This window comes from Tachysurus fulvidraco, chromosome 16 (assembly GCF_022655615.1).
Source record: "Tachysurus fulvidraco isolate hzauxx_2018 chromosome 16, HZAU_PFXX_2.0, whole genome shotgun sequence".
Lineage (NCBI taxonomy): Eukaryota > Metazoa > Chordata > Actinopteri > Siluriformes > Bagridae > Tachysurus > Tachysurus fulvidraco.
In genome coordinates this window covers 10810385-10834213 of record NC_062533.1, presented here as the reverse complement: position 1 = coordinate 10834213, position 23829 = coordinate 10810385, and the positions used below count along the sequence as shown (strand labels likewise).

The 23829-nt window shown below is 39.3% G+C and overlaps 1 protein-coding gene across 6 annotated transcripts; it reads right to left on the bottom strand.

Annotated features, from left to right (window-relative positions):
- Positions 1-634: 634 nt before the first annotated feature.
- On the bottom strand, positions 635-21956 carry kidins220b (kinase D-interacting substrate 220b). 6 transcript variants are annotated; one of them, XM_047801858.1, is made up of 30 exons: positions 21636-21940; positions 19487-19643; positions 19031-19129; positions 18709-18807; positions 17759-17857; positions 17372-17470; positions 17174-17272; positions 16874-17071; positions 16124-16222; positions 15925-16023; positions 15740-15838; positions 15467-15644; positions 15070-15234; positions 14729-14908; positions 14340-14505; positions 13834-13985; positions 13436-13725; positions 12761-12901; positions 12168-12405; positions 11543-11631; positions 10667-10811; positions 10392-10554; positions 8758-8936; positions 8058-8284; positions 6788-6916; positions 6177-6206; positions 3520-3657; positions 3314-3412; positions 2658-2882; positions 635-2563 (listed from the first exon to the last, which is right to left on the bottom strand). In XM_047801858.1, exons 2-30 carry the CDS (start codon positions 19616-19618, stop codon positions 1400-1402), a joined length of 5220 nt encoding a protein of 1739 aa, XP_047657814.1. In that variant the 5' UTR covers positions 19619-19643; positions 21636-21940; the 3' UTR covers positions 635-1399. The 6 variants fall into 6 exon arrangements, with proteins under 6 accessions (XP_047657814.1, XP_027021960.1, XP_047657813.1 ...); XM_027166159.2 differs by having other exon boundaries at positions 17372-17473; positions 21636-21939; XM_047801857.1 differs by lacking the exon at positions 21636-21940 and adding an exon at positions 20646-20781 and having other exon boundaries at positions 17372-17473.
- Between the last annotated feature and the right edge of the window lie 1873 nt (positions 21957-23829).

Genomic DNA, 23829 nt, shown 5'->3' with positions numbered 1-23829 from the left:
CCCCACTGAACACATTTGGAATGATCTGGAACACTGCACCCCAGACCTCTTTACCCAACATTATAAACTGACCTCACTATTGCTCTTGTAGATAAATTAGCAGAAATGCCCACAGCCATGCTCCAACATCTAGTGAGAAGCCTGAGCAGTAACTCTAAAGTGTAGAAATAGTGGTTATTATTAAACCTAACCTTGGCATGAAATTGTGCTCTAAAAAAGGACATAAGTACGTACGAGTGTGCCAGTCAAATACCTGGGATTATAATAATACACCTTATTTTTTATTCCTGAACCTGTGGACACTATGGTCAACTGATGGCATTGATTAGTTTCAGTTTCTGACTGCATTTGATTAGTGAGCGGTGCTGTAGACAGTTAGTTAGTTAAAGGTTTGTTAAAAAGTTTGGTGGATTAAAGCGCAATGTGGATAGCTTTATCTAAGTCGGGGTTGCAGTGGCTCTGTCGAACCAGGGAGCAGCTGTGATGCAACAATGCTGCTGCTCCCACTACAAAAATCTATAATTAATTATGATATTTAAAATATCCTAGTGACGCACACTGCATACAGCCATTTGTAAACCACTTAAATAACTAGATTTCTCTAAACATGCATAAATACCCCATAAAGCAGAAAATCTCTCATATAGTTTATTTTTCTCCACATGGTAGACGTTTCAGTTCTCACATCCACAGCTAATACAAGTAAACAGACAAAACACAAGCTTAGTACGTGCGACTTCTTATGCTGTTTGACGTTTGATATTTAAGGCAGTGAGACACATGCATGACACTGCTCCTAATGTTTTTAAAGGTTTCTTAAACTTTAGGTGAGGATCAGTAGTGTTCCTGAACAATTACTGTAATACCTTCTGAACCATAAGCGATGGCTTCAGATGGATTTTTTTGTTTTAGTCCTGACCTTAAAGTTTAAGCAAAACCTCTAATATTTTGACATTAAGCATGCAACTGACACTCAATACAACACAACACAACAAGACAGTGTTTCATAGCTGAGTAAGCAATGAGCATGATGGTCAGCTCATGTGAAACTATGTTTATGATGAAGCAACTACATATTAGCTGATGCGTTTAATAATAGCCCACAATTCTCAGTGTTTTTTTACTAGACGGCCCGAGTGCTCATGTTCACCTTGGGCAACGTAGAATATGCAAAAAAAGATTAAAGAAGTAATACTGTCATATTTCATAAAACAAGAATGTAGGCAGCATGTAAGCAGGTAAACTATGGTGGACAGACTACCACTATTCAATACTGAAATACAGAGACTACAGTATCACTGAACATACTGAGTTACACATTCCATTGGGCATGCATCACAACACCAAACATCTAAACTGTGAGAGCAGCACTTTGCCAGGACCACCAGGGTGGAGGTTCTCATAGGATGCTCTCGCGTTCCTCGCTGAAGACCACTGTGTCAGAGGTCACAGTGCAGATCCCAGGTGGATCTCCAGGGTTCAGACCTCTCTTTAAGTGCACTACACGTACATTCTCATTGTGGGTGGTGGTTGTGGATGTTGAGGTGGTGGTGCTGCTGGACCCAGGGGTTATCACCTCAATGGCAGTGGTATTGGAACTGTCATTTGGCTGGCGTGGACGGTTCCCTTGCTGGGTGTTAGTGTTGTTGTTGAGGGTGTTGTTGCTGGGAGTGCGGTTGAGATTATAACTTCTAGATGAAGGCCAGCTTTCTTCAGGGCTACTGGCCAGGAGGCTGCACTGGTCTTCAGAGCAGATTGACATGCGTGCAACTGCTGGATCCTGTAGGCCACTCAAACTATTAGGCAGGCCTCTCTTGCGGGCTAGACTCTCCTCATCTAGCTCTATAAGGTTGGTCCTCTCTGACTGAGACAGGTCGGCCTCCTCGTCTTGCAGAGAATGATTAGGTGAGCTTTCGTTAGAGCGAACACCTGAATCAGATGAATCCTTCTTGTCTAGCATGCCATCAGAGTGGTACTCTTTTCCTTTCACTAAAGAAGAATCCTCATTATCACTGCGCTTGGGTTCTACTTTCTTGCCATCCTTCATTAGGGGAATGTTATCAGACTCTTCTGACTCTTCATCATCGCTGGTCAGTTTCTGGTAGCGCGATCCTCCTGTGGACTTCAGCTTCAGGTCTGCACTCTGGAAGAGACCTAGCTTCTCTGCAGAGGACTTGCGTCCAAGAAGGGACTTAGATGAACCATGGTCAAACTTCTCGTCTTCCTCACTGATGGGGTCTAAAGTGGCAGCTTCAGTGGAAGCATAGTCAGTTGCATCCACTGCTGGCTTTACACCAGCTCGTTTAGAGTATGACTTGCGTCCATCTTGATCACCACCATCTTTATTCTTATCATCAGAGTTAGAGTGCATAAACTGGCCTGGATGGGGCTGCACTGGCTTCTCCGCCGCACTACCTGTTGCCTCGAGCTGTGCCATTGAGGCAATGTACTCTTGGTAGGCATTGCGGTACTCAGCCTGTTGCTTGTCAGTTAGTTTGCAGATCTCATTAGAGGACTCCTGAGAATTCAGGCTGGACATGCTGGGGGTGCGGTGTGTAGTGTTCTGCAAAGAGTGCGTAATATTGCGAGAATGAATTTGATCAAGCACTAAAAGAAAACAAGAACAGGATCTACAAAAGTTACAAAGGTAGACTCACTATCCATGAAGGATTTGGATTTCTCTGAAGCTCGTCAAGGCCCACATTAGAGAGCTCCTCAAAGCTAAGGTTGAAGTTGTACATAGGTGAAGTATCATTGTTAGCTCCTTGGCCTGAAGTACCACGATTCCTGTTAGTCTCTCCATGTGCACCCATGCTGCTGCCCTGCTCACTGGGGGCCTCTTCATGCAGGACCTGGCTTTCCAAATTACGCAAATCCATCACCTGCACATATAAAGGTGTCATTAGGATTCGTTCCTGTAGCCTGTTTTGGTTTAGTTAGTCTGTCATTCTGCATAAAACGCAATAGGCCTCTGATAAGTTCATCAAAATAATAAAGAACTATACAATTAAAGATGTGCCACTGGTGTGCCAGGGGAGAGTTCAGGGCAACGGGGGCCCTACACAACTTGCATAGTTTGCATATAGGAATTGATTAAAGCTTTGCCTCCATTACACCTGCAGCTGGCAAAAGGCTTTGGCATCAATGCCTCACCTTCTGGGACAAAACAAAAACATCATTTGGCAGAATCTGGATCAGTTTACTTGTTCCAAACATGCTGTTTTGATATTGCCTTCAAATATTCATCATTTTCTCTTTATAAACAGTGAATCAAATAAATAGCTAGTTTGAAGAGAACATGAAATATACTCACAATTCCTCTAAAGAGCTGCCAGTCTCCAAAGTTCATGTTCATCTCTTTCTTCAGCTCATCCAGGTTACACTGGGATAAAACCCGTCCATTGACGTTTGCCTGTGAAAAATATTGATTAGGAGCAGCACAACTCTCTCTTTGGCAGATAATATCAATATCTCTCTCTCTCTCTCTCTCACACATGGAAACATACATAAACAACACACCTTCTTAATGGTGGCTGTGTATTGGGCCAGCATGCCTTGGTCGATGCCTTCCATCACTCTGAGGTATTCACACACCATGTCTGTATTCATGGAGCTGAGAAGCACAGATGGGGTCCCTGACACCACAGAAGCAGTGCCCTGATGCAACATACATGCACAGAGAAAATAATCAGATCCTTCACATTTGTACCACCTGCACACTTATGACAAGACTTCTGAGACCTTCAGAACAAGGTAGACAAAGCACATTAGGCACAAATTTAAATATCATGCTTGTTGTTAGTATGCAATCCAAGCTATCCAAAGAACAGGAGAAGAGCTTGAATTTAAACTCTAGCCAAGAGGACTGTTACACTGAAATAAAGGATTGTAGAAATGGTAAGGAGCAGTGTCTAATAAGGTAAAAAAAAAAAAAAAAAAAAAAGGTTAACTAAGTTCCTGCACTCTAATGGAATTTATAAAATCACTGAAATAACATCTGTACTATACAGTGAGGAAAATAAGTATTTGAACACTCTGACATTTTGCAAGTTCTCCCACATAGAAATCATGGAGGGGTCTGAAATTGTCATCGTAGGTGCATGTCCACTATGAGAGACATAATCTAAAAAAAAAATCCAGAAATCACAATGTATGATTTTTTTAGCTAATTATTTGTATGATTCAACTACAAATAAGTATTTGAACACCTGAGAAAATCAATGTTAATATTTGGCACAGTAGCCTTTGTTTGCAATTACAGAGGTCAAACGTTTCCTGTAGTTTTTCACCAGGGTTGCACACACTGCAGGAGGGATTTTGGCCCACTCCTCTACATAGATCTTCTCTAGATCAGTCAGATTTCTGGCCTGTCGCTGAGAAACACGGAGTTTGAGCTCCCTCCAAAGATTCTCTATTGGGTTTAGGTCTGGAGACTGGCTAGGCCATGCCAGAACCTTGATATGCTTCTTACAGAGCCACTCCTTGGTTATCCTGGCTGTGTGCTTCGGGTCATTGTCATGTTGGAAGACCCAGCCTCGACCCATCTTCAATGCTCTAACTGAGGGAAGGATGTTGTTCCCCAAAATACATGGCCCCGGTCATCCTCTCCTTAATACAGTGTAGTCACCCTGTTCCATGTGCAGAAAAACACCCCCAAAGCATGATGCTACCACACCCATGCTTCACAGTAGGGATGGTGTTCTTGGGATGGTACTCATCATTCTTATTCCTCCAAACACATTTAGTGGAATTATGACCAAAAAGTTCTATTTTGGTCTCATCTGACCACATGACTTTCTCCCATGACTCCTCTGGATCATCCAAATGGTCATTGGCAAACTTCAGACGGGCCTAGACATGTGCTGGTTTAAGCAGGGGAACCTTCTGTGCCATGCATGATTTCAAACCATGACGTCTTAGTGTATTACCAACAGTAACCTTGGAAACGGTGGTCCCAGCACTTTTCAGGTCATTGACCAGCTCCTCCCGTGTAGTTCTGGGCTGATTCCTTTCTTAGGATAATTGAGACCCCACAAGGTGAGATCTAGCATGGAGCCCCAGTCCGAGGGAGATTGATAGTCATGTTTCCATTTTCTAATGATCGCTCCAACAGTGGACCAAGCTGCTTGGCAATTTCCCCGTAGCCCTTTCCAGCCTTGTGGAGGTGTACAATTTTGTCTCTAGTGTCTTTGGACAGCTCTTTGGTCTTGGCCATGTTAGTAGTTAGATTCTTACTGATTGTATGGGGTGGACAAGTGTCTTTATAGAGCTAACGACCTCAAACAGGTTCATCTAATTTAGGATACTAAATGGAGTGGAGGTGGACATTTTTAAGGCAGACTAACAGGTCTTTGAGGGTCAGAATTCTAGCTGATAGACAGGTGTTCAAATACTTATTTGCAGCTGAATCATACAAATAATTAGCTAAAAAAAAATCATACATTGTGATTTCTGGATTTTTTTTTTTTAGATTATGTCTCTCACAGTGGACATGGACCTACGATGACAATTTCAGACCCCTCCATGATTTCTAAGTGGGAGAACTTGCAAAATGGCAGAGTGTTCAAATACTTATTTTCCTCACTGTATATTAAACATAAAAAAGGTTTCAGGAACTATAGTTCAGCAACATCCAGTGAGCAAAATATTGTTTTTGCTCTAAAATACATGACATCTTTTCCAGTGCTCATTCCACGTTGTACCAGATCACTGAATATCAGCACTGAGATTCATTAGAGATCTTAGATTTGTGTTTATGTGAAATTCCATGACACAGCATTAATGACACAGTTTCTAAGATACTAGGTCAGTGATAGAGGTGAACTGATATCTTGGATATAGATATCTTTTTGACAAGCTATGCAAAGCAATACTTTGGGGGAAGGAGTTATGTTGCCAGCGTAAAATTTGAAAGCATTAAAGGGATGAAATAAGACATGCTCCTGAGCAAACAGGCTTCTTTATAATTACACAAGTTAAGCTTTATGTTTAACACCCTAGCTCCTCCTTCCCCGCTGAGACTATGTCAGCTCCCAAAGGGCATGCTGGGAGTGCTTGGTGCAGAAGTAGTTTGCATAAATGAAGGAGAGAGAGTAAGAAGGCATTTTTAAGGATAGGCAGCATGAACAGGGCAGCACAGCAGCAGTGTTTAAGCCGAGTCTAGAGGAATTCAGTACCTGCTTCTTTTTCAAAGACGCTACCTTACACTGCTCAAAAGGAGAGAAGGAGAGTAGGGAAGAGACAGAGGAGGTGGAGAATGTGAGGGAACCACATATAGGCCATTTGCAATGAAACAGAAAAAAAGTGTATCAAGGGAGCAGGTATGTTTTTCGCAAAGCAGGTGGAGTTTCTATTCCACTATGGGCTCCAGTGAGCATTAGACAGCTGGTGGTTGACGTCACTGACACTCTGTGCGTGTGTGTGAACAGACGGCAAGAACTTAACTGTCTTCACACACACACACACCCAAACACACACACACATACAGAGCAGAGTACTCTGCATAAATGTTAAAATTGTTAAGTTGAGTTGGCAGTAAAAAGACGAAAAGGACAAAAATATAATTGTGCACTATCACTAGTTTATACATAATTACGTTTCCAAGAAATCTCTGACACTACACCAATACACTAATGAGAAGTAATGGGTCCTGTTGGATGCATATCAGTTGTTAGATTTAAACAAAAATATCAGTAAAAGAGCTGCAAATAAAACACAGTACACATGAAGACAGTAAAAGCAGAGGCCATCGATTTATAAGGCACTACATCTAGTGTTCAGTACTTACGATTGCAGAGCTAGGCTCCCTGGGATGGGTCGCTTTAATGATTGGGCGTGGAGGTGCAGGTGTGTGAGTGGGATGGGTGCTGCCAGTGTACTGCCTGGGCAGCACATAAAAATGGTGTGGGAAATAAGGCTGGGAGAGGGAATTTTGGAGAAGTAAACAAATTTAGCAAATGAAAATGAAACACAAACAAAATATTCCAACAGTGGGGTTACTCTCTCCCACACACACACACAAAAATACGTGCATGCATGCAATTCTGTAAAAATGTTGAGATACATACAGGACAGAAAACTTAAACGTAAACCAGTGGAGATGATCAAATGAAATTAAATAATGATCTATTGCCGGGGAAATGATAATGACAGTATCCAGAACAGAGGAAGAAAATATACCCAGAGTTGGAGCTGGAATCTAAGCAGTGCACTTGTCCACAAGATCTCCCTCATCCATAAATTGAACTGTGACTAGTAAAGTTACTGCACATCCAAAAAATATGAACTGGTCCAACAACAGGAACCAACAATTTTCCCACTAACTTGGGAGTCAACTGAAATGCTCACAGTGGAAAAATTCAACATGAAGTAATTCGATTTATTCCTTTGTCTGATTGGTCAGTTTGCTCACCATCATATGCTGGTTGCAAGTAGTATATAACCCTTATAGTCAACAAAATGAAAAATCCACTGGGACAAAAATAACATTTCAATAAGATTTTAATTTCAACCCACTGTTAAAAGCAATGTTTGCACTACATTTGTGCTATGAATTCACTATGCTATGGTTTCTAACAAATTAAATGTTCATGTTGGTTATATTTTGTTATATTTAATCGAGCTTGTTCATGTCATCATAACCAGCCATAAAAATGTTCAGCTATAAATATGCAGGGCCCCTGAGTGTCATTTAGTCCTGATGGTACCACTCCAATGGAACCTTTGATACCAAGGATTCCAGCTATCTGGTGCTAAAATATTTGATGAATATTTGAAAAATGGTTTTTATTCACTAATCCCATTAAACATTTTAAACTAATTAGAATACCTTCATGGATGGTAGGTCTTTTTAATTTCTACCTGAGCCATCCAAAATAACTAAAGCAGCTCTAATACCATAGAGAACTTAAATAGAAAACATATCAAAGTGAAAGCATTACTGTAGGTTAGATAAACGCTAATAAACCAAGTTATTACATATTGTATAGATCACAATTGGTAGAAACCTGATGCCGGACTGTGTGATGGCAGAAGGGAGCCTTTATAAAGACACTTACCCTGTTGTAATAGGGGTGTTGAGGACCAGCTATGCCACTGTAGAAGGCACTGTGGGGCTGAGGGGACACACCACTCGCATTGTATGGCATGTTGTATGAGGCAGTAGGTGAGCAGGCTGAGGAATGCTGGCTGTAGATGGATGTGGGACGGATAGCAGGGTCCTGCAGGGGCAGTGTGGGATATGTAACCCCACCCATGTTCATCTGCTCCCGAGCAGCACGGACATCTGAGGAGGCAGGAAACAGAGCAGCTGCATTCTACTACAAGGCCTCCGGTGATAAAGAAGTACAAAATCTAACACCTACTTCAGTCTGTTAACCTTCACATTCTGTTCACTTATTTAGCAAAATATCACTGACTCAGACCACTGTGTACTTTACTTAAAAACACTATCTTAATTTTTATCTCAGGTATTAGCATTACAAACAACATTCATGAAATTAGATGCATAAAAATACTTTTGCATACTCAGGAATCTTTATGAAAGCAGATGTGTGTGTGTGTGTGTGTGTGTGTGTGTGTGTGTGTGTGTGTGTGTGTGTATGTGTCAAAAGCCATAAATGTGTGTCTGCCTTTATAAATATTAAGGTTTCACCTGAACAGAACATTAAGGATAAACGTGAGTCCTGATCCATCCTCACAAATAAGAATCCTCAACCACAAACACACAAATCCTGACCAGCTGCATGTTTATTTCACCTGCTATAATCTCTCTAAGCTTAGGGTCCAGGTTGACTGTGCAGGGGAGGAAGGTGCGGATGTCTCGAGCAGCCAGCACTGGAGTGCGAGAGGAGAGGAACACCTCGAAACTCCGAACGTCTCCATCAATCTCCAGCAAGGGTTCCACATCCTTAGTGGTGGGAATATTCTTGGAGATTCTGTTACGTAGAAAGACAGAAACTTATACATCTTTAAGAATTAACTAAACCATCTCCTGAAATAAAACCTTCAGGTACATTTTAAGCTCATATGGAACTGTTGAAATGGAGATCATCTTGAAGAACTTTGCAGGCCTTTGTGCAATGTCTTAAGGAAGTTTCTTTTGCACACACTGTGGGGTATTAAGTCAAATCCTACTTGATGTATTTATTTAAACTCAAAGTGATGCATATACAACTGTTACAGCTGTAATAAAATAATAACATAGTTTTTGTGTGTGTTATCAGTCACAAAAACCAAATACTAAGTAGCATAGCCAATGTCAACACAATAATACAGTGATATTATTTTTCTTTGAGAAGCTACACTTATTATGAATATAAAACTCAGATGTTTTCATTTATGTGGTCCAGAGGAGCACAAAAATAAAGCCTAAAACAGACGTCACAAAAAAATGTTTTAACCAAGTGAGAGCACTCGGTGGTTGTAAAGGTTCTGATGTTTAATGTAAATATTTCAAATATTTAATTAACTTACATTACTTAGCCAGAGAGAGGGGATCCCAAGAACACAATGACCTCTAACAAAGCTTCTGAAAGTCCTCTGCAGAGATCCTGTTCTAAGGACAACCATCTCAGAAATCAGGCCTTTATGGTGGCGTGGTGAGAGCCACTCCTGACTAAAATGTTGATGACAGACAAAGGATTCTGACAGAATAAGGCAAAATGATTCTCTGGTCTGATGAAACAAAATCTAAACCCTCTGGGCTGATCTTCAAGCACATCTAGCAAAAAAAAAAGGTATTGCTAATCAACAGAGTAATACCATGCCTATGATGAAGTATTGTTGTAGGAGCACATTGTTATGTGCTGCTTCTCAGTTGCATGGTCAGGAAGACTGGTCAGAGTTGAGGCAAGTATCAATGCAGCTTAATACAAAGAGGTTCCTATAGAAAGTCTGCTCCAGAATGAACACATCCCAATACTGGGACAAAATGACTTTCAGCACAACAACCTGAAGCATATAGCCAAGACAAAATGCTGGAATGTCTCAGACTGTCCTTGAGAGACCCTGCCAAAGCCCAGACCCCTCAGAACATCCGTAGAGAGACCTAAAAATGGCAGATCACAGAAGTTCCCCAACCAATGTGTTCAAGCTTGAGAGGACCTGCTAGTTAGAGCGGAAGAGACTAGCAAATTGCAGGTGTGCAATGCTTGCAGAGATTTAAACAAGATGGCTTGAATCTGTAACTGCTGCCAAAGGTACTTTACACAGCAGTGAATAAATGGTCTGAATACTTTCTGAACCCAATATACTTCTTAGAATAAAGCATATCTTTTTCATTAAATATGTATTACAGCATTGTATACAAGCAATCAGATAAATCTTCATGGGTTGAATGGTTATATATTTAAGAAACAAATGGGTCGGGGCTACAGTAATCAGAGCTGAACCTTTCATAGATGGTTTTGAGCGAGGCCTGTTCAGGAATTCCATCAGTCTCTTCTAGATACAGGATAACCCATGATGTGCGGTAGGGCCACTGTTCAGTCAGGTTGATCCAGGATGCCAGTCTGTCCCAGTTAAAAGTAATTTGATTGGCCCTCAGCAATCGGCCTGCGTAAAAGAAGCACAGTTTGGTGTACCAGCTAGGGTATGCATACACACAAACACATACATTATATCTATATATACATACATACACACACATTCTGGTAGTAGATCTTACCTGTGACAGACACAATGTTGAGCAGTCTCCTCATGGTCTGAGGGCTGATGTCACTGAACCAATCTTCAGTGACCAGCAACTTGGACAGGTCAAAGGACATCTGACGCGTGACTGACCTCTGCATCTGACGACGCCGGTATGTGTCCTAAAGAGAGAAAAACCCATGACGTCCCACCTGCTTTAAACCTTAAAAAACTACTAAAGTACAATTCTTTAGATTTTTAGAAGCCTTTTTAGAAATTACAGCCAATTATATGTCATGAGTGTCTTTATGTTAAATACATTGCCGTTACACAAAGAGTTCCATGTTCATAACAATATATACATATCAACTTTAATACAAACTGCTTTGAACATTATTACGATGTTATGTTGTTATGACGAGGCTGTTCGAGCTGCATTTTATCATTAATATTTAGCATGGCTATGTACAGTACATGGGTTAGGACCTCATTAACTCATTGTTCCCAAACATATGAGTTTCCCTCACAGCTCTTTTTAACATCATCTAAATTTTACTGTTAAGCATTTTAAACACTTCTATTTTTTTGTTTGTTTGTTTGGTTGTCCACAGGAGACAATATAACAGAGTGCTTCTTTGAGTGTGTTCATAATAAAATCATATTATCTCTTGCCAAAAAATACAATAATACTTCTGAAATGATACAGATGCTGCTAAAAATATCAAATTGAATCCTACATACTGTATGTCTCTGTCACAGATACCCCCCACAATACCATGCCAGAATTCTGATGTTTAGTTCTGTACAGTGGAATGTTATTTACTTCCACAAGCAAATAATTTAACTTCCACAAGTTAGTTAATATGACCAATGGAGTTCACATGGTGCAGAAGGGAAATTCTGGTGGGCTCACCCTGCGATTCAAAGTGGTCTTACTGCCCAGTTTAGCCATTTCACCAAGACTGTTTTGGGACAGTTTCCTGTCTAGTTCCTCATGCCAACCTGCAAAGAGGAAGTAGATTAAAACCAAAAGATCAAAAACAGAAAATTCCAAACAGATATGTAAATATCAAATATGACAAAAGAAAGCTACTACAGGCCCTTAAGGTTACAGCTACTATTACCAGTACCACTACTATTACTATTACCCAGTTCAAGTTTCCTGAGGTGAAATAGGGCATAAACGAATAATACTTTAAGCATGCTATAAACTTTTTGCAATGATACTGTAAAATTAAACTAAAAGTGTTCTCTGTGATTAAGTGCAGATCAGTTCAGGATAATAAATATTATTCATGATCTCTAGCAGTAGTACTACCTGTTAACTGCAAACTGGTGTGCCTCCATCTTTACCATGCACTACAATGTGTAGCTATCCCACTAAAACCCTTATTAGGCGTATTTAAAAAGTGTCAGAAGTGTTAACCGTGCTACTGTGAAAATTCTATGAGAATTTGTTTTATTCAATGAACCAGTTCTGATTTTAGCCCTACAGGGCAAAGTGGCTGTAGACTTTACAGTATGGTAAACTAACTCACCCTCTAAATTGCCTGTTTCTCCATTGACTGGGGCTGGTGCACACATCTTCTTAGCGCTGCTAAGGCCTCGGCTGTTGAGAAAGACGGGCAGGTGTACGATGTTGCGCATGTAATCGTGACCGTTGATGTTAGAGTCACGCAATACACTGTTCAGGTTCTGGTTGATGGCTTTAATGATTATGTGAGGGTCACTGGCGAAGATAGAGATGAATGGACCTTTGGAGAAAAGCACCCTCACCTGGAGATCAAAAGAATTACAAGATAAACACGAGGAACCAATTATAATGCTTGGATGGAACATGCAACAGAGCACAATGTATTGAAATAAAAGTAACAGGTTTTTTTGGGAATGATCTATTATATGTATATGTTTCATTATATTAAGAATATACAGCTTTTATGCATTTAAAGGTTTTTTCAAAATAATGTATTGTAATAAAAAATAAGAAATCTTCTATGGTTAGTAAGTATTACAACTCGTGCAAAAATGCACTGGAAAAAGTCATGTATTGTTAAAAGTAGATTTTTCTTTTTAAGTAAAAAAGTGATACAGCAGAGACCTCTACTGGTGACTCTGGGCTACTGTTTCTCACCGTATCTAACATTTGCAAGACTTTATCTTGCTCACAGGAATCCAGACCATCGATGATGACAACTAGACGTGTTTGATTCTGAGTGAAGCTGTCGATGGTCTTCGCCATTTTAGCCATGAGCTCTACTTCAATTTTTAACACCTGAAAAGTCGTCAGAGAACAGGGTCAGGCTACACTATGGGGAATAGGTACTTTATATTGTAGGTATAGGTATCTTGTAATTAGAAAGAAACCACAAATTCACACTAAAATCTACAAATTCAATGCACAATTCAATGCATGTACTATGACCAACAACTGCAGGCATGTAACTAGCTGATAGTATACGTTATACAACCAAGTATTCAAAGTGAACAAAAGTTAATTTTAATTTAATTTAAAAAATTAAATTAAGAACATGTTTTAAGTTGATCTGAGAAGCAGTACAGTATATTTTCCCAATTACTATTAAAAAAATCAAAGAGGAATAGGAAATATTTGCAATTATAAATAATAATGACATGAAATTTAGTATAAAATGTATGATTTGGGAAATATAATTACACTTATTCAAATAACATTCATATAACAGGCCAGGCTGATTGGAGCTGTGAGTCTGTACAAGACAAAGTTTGTATGATCGAAACTACTCATACTGTACCTACATGATGTGCATGTGCGATTGTGTGGACCCACCTTCATGAAGCCTTCACTCTTAAGTTTCTGCATCTTATTAGCGGCACTGTGCAGTCTCTTCCTCTGTGAGTTCAGTACCGAGTCGGTCACCTGCCACCACGTCCTGCAGTTCAACAGTAGAACCAAGCCCACCACACTCGCCATGGCAATCAGAACTGCATTCACGGTCTGATTCCGGCTGTCTACTTTGAAGACAGCCAGTAAGGCCATGCCCGTGATCAAGCAACCCAGGATGAAAAGGAAGATCACAAAGGATGGGATGCAGCATGTCTTCTTCCATTTCTTTTTGCCTGTTTTTTTTTTCCACAAAAGTCCATATGAATGAATGTTGATGATTAAATTGCATTTAAAAAGAAACACTTTCATCTTAGATTGCCAACAGATTAGATTGCTTTTACCTTGAGTGTCCTCTGTCTTAAAGACACGGAAGAGTCTGGAGGCCATGAAACCAAACTCTCTCTCACAAGCATCAGAGAGAGTGGCAATCATTTCTGCCATAGACGTCTCTCCACCAACACTGGACAGCCTGTTATAATCTGTAAACAGGAACCTGAAAAACAAACATTTATATGTTACTAAAAACGTTCTCAAAAAAAAAAAACGACAAAAAAGATATCATGCTTTTGGTTTTTAGAATTGTGAAGAGATGCATTTAAAATACTAATCAAGTTTATTTTCCAAAATTTCATTATTATAAATCTTGATAAACTGTTAAACTACTTGTAAAATTGTAATATATCATTATTTATTATTATTATTATTATTATTATTATTATTAATAATAATAATAATAATAATAATAATAATAATAATAATAATAATAATAATAATAATAATAATAATAAAATCATATATTAAGACTAACATATTAAGATACAGTTAAGAGGCATATAAGTATAATTACCTGACAGGCAGTGCCCGTGTGGTCTGCTCAGGCAGCTGGGGAGGGTTAACAAACATGAGTTTGAGCAGAAGCTCCAAGTAGCCGATGTGGCGAGCGAGCCGAGTGCTGAGAACCCAAGCCCAGTTCCAGCTTTCGCCTTCACGCCTACTCCCAAAGTACACAACCACTGAAGAGAAAAAAGAGAAAAAGAAATGCATTAAAGCTAGATCGCCATACATCATCAAAGCTAGATCCTACAATTATGTAGACACTGCCCTCTTGTGTAACAAATATGCAGTATTTCTGGCATGCAGTAGCAAAAGCATACAATTTTAATGTATTTAATCTTTTATATAATATATCTAAATAGACACACACATATATATATTTTTTAATTATTGTTTTTTTACCAAAGAACAAGTAGAGCAGAGCCAGCAGGCTGAGAGAGACAGCAATGGCCAGTTTAGGGTCCACAGTAAAGCCAAGGATTAGTGCCACAGATCCACAAAGCAAGAGTGACAGGAAAACCACTAGCCAAGAGAACTGGAAAAGTGGCTCAATCTGCTGCCCTGCAAAAGTCTTCATCTCATCTGTCAGAGAGAGAAATACCAGCACATTACCTAAAACAATGATGTGTCAAGCTTCAGTTTAGTTTTGATGAAGAAATATAAAAACAAACCAAGTTACAGTTCATCTACAGTGTGTAATCTTGTATTGTAATTGTGTACTTGTTGCCCGACATAGAACTCACCCTCTAGTTTCTTAAGCAGGAAGGACTTGCCGCTACCCCACTGAGCATACAGGCCTACACAGATAGGGGGCTGCATGGTGGGCTCACTCAGGATGTCAGCCAGAGCACTGCTGTACAGATCATAACCCAGCATGTCACCGTCTGTCTCACTGGGGGACAGGTGTCCTGAGTGGAAATGATACAATACATAATGCCAAATCACAAAAAAGAAAATATCATAAAATCAAGTTTAATCCAGCATCTGTCCTCTGAAACATAATAAAGACACAATTTGTTTTAGCATATTATTCAGTGCGTCCATCAGTCTTCTTCAAACTTAATCAGAGAAAATGTGTTCAGATTAATACAACTATAGCTTGAATAAGGACAGCGTCGTTTACAACTGAAAAGGACTCACGTGCTCCAAAGATTTGAGTAAGAATGCTTTTCTGGTGACTGCAGTCAATGTTGTATGGTGTCTCTCCTGCCTTATTGGGCTTGTAAAGCAGACGGCCATCTTTAGGGTTACGCAGGAGTAGCTCAGCTAGCCTGCGGCTCCTTCCGCGAATGGCAATGTGAAGAGGCGTGTCCCCTTTCTAGTAGAGAGGAGAACACTCAGAATGACTGCCATGCTAAAAATGTGTCCTTATTTATTATATACTATGCATGACAATGTATTATTCACCCTTACCTTATCCACAGCAGACACTCTTGCCCCCTTGTCCAAGAGTAGCTCCACAATTTCAATGTTTCTCATCTTGGTAGCTTTGATCAAGGGAGTTTCAGAATCCTGGAACACATTATCAGATTAGTATAGATCCTTTTTTAATAACAGTGCATATATTAAAGACATGGCTGCTCTTTAACCCACTGTACCTTGGTAGTGGTCTCGGTGTCAGGGTTACACTGCAGAATGTCTCTGACCATGGTGGCATTGCCCTTCTCCACAGCCCAGTACAAGGCTGTCTTATTGTCCTAATGTAGACAAAAACAAAGTTATAATATAGGATCTATTATATATTTAACATGATGTATACCATGAGTGATCTACTGATCAGTATAATAAGACTTTTACCTGTCCTCTGATGTCGATATCAGCATACTTATGCAACAGGGCTCTTACAATCTCTACATGGCCTCCCCTGACAGCTCCAATTAGCACAGTGTCACCACTCTAAATGTTGAATACAAAAAGAAAGCCAAATACAGACATAGTCACACTACAAGGTCACATCAGTCCATTTGGTTTAAAGGGATGGTTCAGCCTAGAATAATACTTACTTAAAGTTTAAATAAATAACAAAATTTTTGGGCCGGGGGAGGAAACCGGAGTACCCGGAGGAAACCCCCGAGGCACGGGGAGAACATGCAAACTCCGCACACACAAGGCAGAGGCGGGAATCAAACCCCGGCCCTGGAGGTGTGAGGTGAACGTGCTACCTACTAAGCCACCGTGCCCCCCTTTTAATTTAATTTATATATTAATTCTCTCGTGTAAACTGAAACAGTCTGGCAAAATATTTTCTTTCGATAAGTAGATATACAAGATAGATTAATAAAGTTCTATCTTATACAAAATTAAATTCAGATAATATTTTGGAAATGATCAGAAAAATAAAACAAGACCAGTTTTATTTACATTATTTAACTAGAGGCAGTCAGTGGCAAGCATGTGATTATTTACCTTTGTACACTGTATGATATTAACTTGTTATTATGTAAGCTTCACTTACACTTTAGCCATATTAACTATGTTGCCCCATAGTAAAACAACAGAAGCAAACTTTGGACACCACAAGTCCAAGTGCTTAACACACACACTCACCCTGTCAGGGATGTTGACATAGGTCCCTGCGTCCAGCAGATCCTGCACGATCTCTGTGTAGCCTTCCTTCGCTGCGATCATCAGGGCTGTGTTGCCATCTTTATCTGTCATGTTCACATTTGGGTTCCTCTTCAACAGCTCCTTCACGACCTCAGTGTAGCCGCCTTTTACAGCCACAATCAGTGCAGTCATTGAATTCTGAACACAACAAACAAGTTTTAAAGCACTCAGTGAAGCTTTGATTTAATAAAAAATATTGCAACGAAGACAAAGATGCCTGAAGCAAAGATGTTTACTTACTGCCCCCTCCTGGTCAACATCAGCACCGTTCTCTAGCAGGTGCATCACACAGTCATAGTGGCCCTTCCTGGCAGCCCAGATCAATGGAGTGGTGCCATACTGAACAAAGTAAACATACACCCCAATCATCCATTTAGTTTAACACTATAAAACATCCAAAGAGTTCCAACTCTTTAAGTTTAAACCAGGTGACTTTACCTTGTCAGAACAGTTGACTTTTGCTCCATGCTTTAACAAGAGCATGACGATTTCAGCATGACCTCTGCCAGAAGCCCAAATGATGGGATACACACTGTACTGCTAAAGAATAGCACAAAATGCTGGGTATTCAGTAAACACAACAGTAATATAAATATATTATCTATTTCTAAATATATTAAATTTATAAACATAATTTTAAAAAATGTTTTAAAAATTTTAAAATTTAAATTTTATCATTTGAATTGCTGTATATATACTATATATATATGCATGCTTTGAGACAATGTCCACTGTTCAAAGTGCTATATACATAACATGGGATCATGACGTATAAAGGAGTAATTTAACTTATATTTGAAAAGCATGGAGGTTTCATTACTTTACCTGTCCTGTGGTGTTGGGATTGGCCCCATTCTCCAGGAGAACATTTGCAACCTCCACACGACCTTTATAAGCAGCCCACATAAGAGCAGTCCAGCCTCCCTGAACAGTACAAATGCTGTTATTATGCATACATATTAATGTGTTTGATATCAGACTAAAAGAGCCATGACTAATTGGCTTTACTTAAATCAAATTTTAATACTGTGGCAATAGGCATAAGTGTTTTTAATGTGCATTTATCAGTGGTAAATCTGTGTAAAAACATTGTAATTACTGGAATTAAAATTTACTAGCGGACCCTCAAAGATCTTAAAAAATTTAAGGTCCAACATTAGCATTATCCCTCAAATTTATAACAGCACTGTTGCTAATTTCAAAAAGCATAGAGGTACATTTCAACCTACTATCAGCAGTAAAACTATATTTAACATTAGCAAACCTTAGCTAGACATACAAATTGGTTATTGAAATACAGAATCACGATGAAATCGCAATGACTAAGTGTATAATCCTGCTACCATCTGCTTGTAGACATATGCAGTTTTTGCTACATGCAGTGTCTGTGTTCCATTCAGTGGCACTCTGAGCAAATTTGCCACATTTCCTTTTGCTTTATTCAATGCATCAGCTGTTACTTTTGTTTTAAATATTTTTGCAATGTATGTATTAATTCCACTCTTTGTGTAAGAGAACAATTTGAGTTAACGGTGTTGAAATGGGAGTTAAATGTGTGTTTTAACACAGATCACAGTAGCTGAATAAAATCCCTGAAGCTTGTTCGCTCCATTCACCTGCTCATGACAATAAATGTTCAGCTGCTTGATAATAGCTTAAACAACCGACACTTCTGTCTTGGTCTAATATGGAATATTTGAGAGCATGAAACTGAATACAGAATGAAATGCTTGGAGATCTCCATATTTGTTTTTATTTTCCTGGGCGTTTCTCACCATGTCTCTGTGCTCAATATAAGCGCTGTTGTCAAGAAGCTCTTTCACCACCTCCACATGCCCCTCTTTGGCTGCAGAGATCAAGGCAGACCAGCAGTCCTATGGGATAAATGCAGAGCAGCCGGTCACCATAGAAACTGCAAAGTTGGCCACTGTTGCCATGGTAACAGTGAGGAAAGCAGGCAGTGCATTGAATGCTTTAAAGGTGTGTGTGTGTGTGTGTGTGTGTGTGTGTGTGTGTGTGTGTGTGTGTGTGTGTGTGTGTGTATGTGTGTGTGTACTGCATCCTTTTACATTCAATGCTATGTGAATGTTTGCTTACCACATCATCCAGGTTGACATTGGCACCTCTTCTGATGAGCTCTTGGACAATCTCCAAACTGCCCTGCTCTGCTGCCAACATTAGAGGAGTCTGCCCATTCTGAGGGAGATATTCAGACAGTCAGACTACAAGCTTTAGGATTAAATTACTCCATGCTATTTTATATTTTATCATCAAGTGTGCTGTGCTAATTATATCTTGAAAAGATATTTAAAAGATATAATTTGTTATAAACATAATATAAACATGTTTAAATGTTATTTAAACGTTATTTAGTGTGTCATTTTATAAACATGATAGATGATTTCAGATTGTAGTAAAACAGAGAAAAAACAAGGCCCATTTAAGGTTGCTTTATAAAGTATTCTGCCATTTGTTACAATTAGAAATGAATGGAATTAAATACACCTCAGAATGCAAGTGAGAATGAATCCATTCAGATATTTATTCACTTACGTCGCTGCGGCCATCCACCTCTTTGAACTTTTCCAGGTGCGCTTTAAGGGCAACCAGGTTTTCCTCCTCCACATAGCTGAAGAGGTTCTGGATGGCAATGGTGGTCATCTTTATTGATGTAGTGGTGTCCATGATTGCTGCTTATCACTGTGGCACCCTGAAGGAGAGGAAAAATATCACGCTGATGTGTTACAGTCAAAATCCAAACAAATGTTCCAAACAAATATTTCAATAACTGAAAGATTAAACTTCTTGAAAAATCCACGCATAAGAGCATAAGCACATGGTTTGATGAAGAGTTACAACCAGCATCTGACAATTGCATTCCCAGCATTACACATGAGCTACTTTTATAAATGTCTGGGGTATATAGGCGGGTATAATTGCAGGCTAATATAACACTGTTGTAAGAAGCAGGTCTATTCTCTCAGTGTCTGGATAACGGCATGTCTGCTTCTCTAGCCATCTCATCAGTCTCCTGCTCTAACAAGTTATATCCTACATCTATTGCTCAGTGCCTTACGTAGGACTGAGGAAGCTAATATTAAATGCAAGGGAAACAAAACAAACAAGCCTTAATAACAGCCTGGATTTCCAGGCAACGGTCAGACAGTAGCTTGATTCATCATGCATCCAAAGTGGAACAGGAGATGTGAGAGGTGTGCATTTCAAATAGAGCAACGGATTGCAAATGGTATACCAAATAGCACACCATTATCCACTTTATAAACAGTGACAAACATGAATTTATTTTTCCCTCTAAAAGTGATATTTTTACATACTACCAAAAAATCTGACATTCAGGATTATTAAAGGTAACACCAATTAAATAGCACCCAAAAATATACACATAATATAGAGATCTCAGGGGGAAAAAATGGAACATCTGCAAGTGCAAAACCATACTTTATCCAGGAATTAAAAATAAACCACTTGAATACTGTTCATTTTAACGACCCCGGCTATCTGTTTGTCAAGCACAGTACACAATATAAAAATCGCACAAATAGCAGAAGAGGAAGAAACAACAAAGACACAAAGATGGCTGATGATAACAGAAAAGCAACAACAGTGTTGTCACTGATAACATTTAACCGTGTTACCATGAGATCACTGAGACCATAAGTTCAATCTTATGAAACAAAATCTGGCATCTTACCCACAGTGCAAGCTTCTTGTCCTTCAAAGTATATTTAGGTCACTGTCGCTTTTCTCTCAACACCTATTCGGTTTGAGGGGTGTGTGTGTGTGTGTGTGTGTGTGTGTGTGTGTGTGTGTGTGTGTGTGTGTGTGTGTGTGTGTGTGTGTGTGTGTGTATTGCTCTTACAGAATGGCATCATGTGTTATTCATGACCACTAGGCTTGGCTCTCTCTGGCAAATGCTCAGCTGACAAGGGATGCTGTCAGAATATTGTGAAGCCATTGTTCCAATCCTGGTTTTAGTCATTACAATGTTTGATCTGTTCTCCAGTCTTACACAGGATAGTGTCAGGATATATAGTAATAAGCAACATCAGATAACACGTGACACAATATAACACGGTGTACAACACAGCATATAAACAGAAGAATATTAACGTTAACGCGTATGTTTATGTTTGTGGAGAATGTAAATGAACGCATAGTGTTTATGCTGCGTTTCGGTAAACAGACTATATATAATACGACGAATAAGTACAATGTAATAAACCCGACGCAATTTAGAACGTTTGCTTCTAACGTAGATTCAGAACGTAGACTCGGGATACAAGATGCTTGTGTGTCTGTCTTTATATTATAAACCAGTGAAATTGAGAAATACCGGTGTAAATATGCTATTTTTGTATACAATGATGTATTCGGTCTGTCATACGGCTGCTTCTCAAAAAATAAACAGAAAATAACGAGTACTTTTCAACTTGTCGACAAAATTTTTGAGGAAGATGCTAACTGGCTAACCGACTAACCGACAGGAAACGGCTCTCTTTTAAATCAAACGTCTACAAATTCCTTTTAAACGACGCTGTTAATAGCTAAACAACACGATAAAAGCTTAAACCACAATTTATAATCTTACAAAAACAGATTACTTTAGATGTCACCGTCATGAAATCGCCTCGACAACATCGAAATAAAAAAAAAAAAGTCAAATCTAGAAACATTTCCTTACCTTAAAAGCGACGAATGTTAACAGGACCTTCCTGGATGTCGTCCCTTTCCTTGTGTCCCTTTATTTAAGCTTTATTTCATACCCTACTCTCCATCTTCAGCAACAGCCATTTTGAACGGCGACCAGAGAAGCTATGAGGTTGTTAGCGTTAGCTTCGAAGCTTTGAGCTTGTTGTTCAGCCAATGGCGACGGTGACGTCAGTGGAACCGTGGGAAACAATGGCTATGTTCTTGATATACAGTACATGTATAGACATAATCCCACTAGCCACTTTATCAGCTACACCTACCATACTGTACACCTTGTATGTATAAACATACTGATTGCATCAGCTCTAATCTACCTTGCTTAAACCTGGACTCCTAAGATCAATAATTGACCAGATATTAATTGGTGCAGTTTGCATTGTTGTGACGTGGTAATATGGTAGAATACGTTGTGCTGGTATCCGTTCTGAAAGATCCAAATTAACCTAAGCACCTGCCAGATGCCAGTACACAAGCTGATTTGGTCTGATAGACCATCTTTGCCAACTAATGACTGTCATTTTCTATTTTCCTTAATGCTTGACTAAGTGCTGGCCAGATGAAGCTAGATTTCATGCACAAAACTGTGGAATTTGAAAAAACCTCAATCAGTAGTGGGTTAAGATGTCCGCTAACTAAAAACACCCAGTCATCATCAGACTTGTGGTTAGAAATGCAATAAGAATGAAGTAAGAAGCGCATTGAAAAGTGCCCAGGAAGCGTTTTTCTAACCACATCATAAATTTCACTTATTACAAGTCAGCATACAGAGTAGAGGAACTTGTGAATTAGGGAAGAAAACATAATCTGTCTCCTAATGAACAAATCAAGAGACCGTTGTTGATGTAGAGGACCCACTATGATTATTATTCTTTACGCAGCAGCTTCCTGTGATAAATTAGGAAGAGAAACTACACACTTCTATTCTTATCACATTCTTTGGAGACTGTGTGTTGCAATAATAAGAACCCTTTCAGACCTTTTTATCCTTTATCCTTTTAACCTTGCATTTTAAGAAACAAGCATAACAAGCTAACAAGCAATTTATTACTGTGAAAGTACAGCACATGGTAAGTCAAAATCATCCCATGAGAGCCAATAGACTAACCACTGTCCGAAGTACACATCATCAAAATGTTTCGCAGAATGAGTCTAAAATATAATTAGCAATCTCACTATGGATATAAATCAAGCTTTGATAACTCTGTGAATCTTAAATTTGAACATTCAAGAACCAACCCAGTAGTTCCCTTTCCTGTTTCAAGCTCAAATTAAAAAGTTCCTAGAACTACAATGAAAATAAAAAAAATCTTCAAATGTCCTGGTTCCTTAGATCCTGTGGGGAAACCGTACCTACTTCAAATTGTCCCGAGGAGCTGCATCACTTTCTGCTATGGGAACTGCATCACTGCAGAACCCAAAACCCTTTACTGAATTGTGAAAACAGACGAGAACCTTATAGGTGTCTCTGAGGCAGAGATCATGGTGGGCCAGATTCCAGCACACTTTGTGCCCTAACTTTTTTTCCCCCCACTAGGCTTCTTAACACTCTGACGCCTTTCAACACTCACTGGAATTGAGATGAACAAACCAGGAACAGCCCTCTTGTATTTTATAGCAGAGTATAATCTTCAGGACTGTGGATGTCCAGGTATTATGTTTACTTATATATTAATGTTTCTATATTTATAACCCATTAATTATTAATTGTAATTCGCAGCATCTTCAGTAACCACTTTATCTTGACCAGGGTCATAGTGATATCATAGACTGTCATGGGAACAGTGGGTGCTAAACAAGAATACACCCTGGATGAAATGCCTATCATTCTAGGGAACATGCATGCACACACATGCACACACGTTTGCACAGTATTCACACCTAGGGGCAATTTTAAGTTGCCATTCCAACTACTAGCATGTTTGTGGGAGAAAATGAAAACCTCTGAAGAAATGTAAGTGGTGAGGAAGGTGCTATACAACTTAGTATCACTTTGCACTGTAATTGTAACTGCTATGTTCCTTTTCTGTGTATTGTGTGTGTTCTGCTCTGGTCCTGTACAATATTTTGTCCTGCTATAAACATCTATATGAAAACAGTGACAATAAATTTCAAATGGTTTCACTTTATACAGCTGCGTTTTGCTGACTTCAGCAACATCCAGTTTC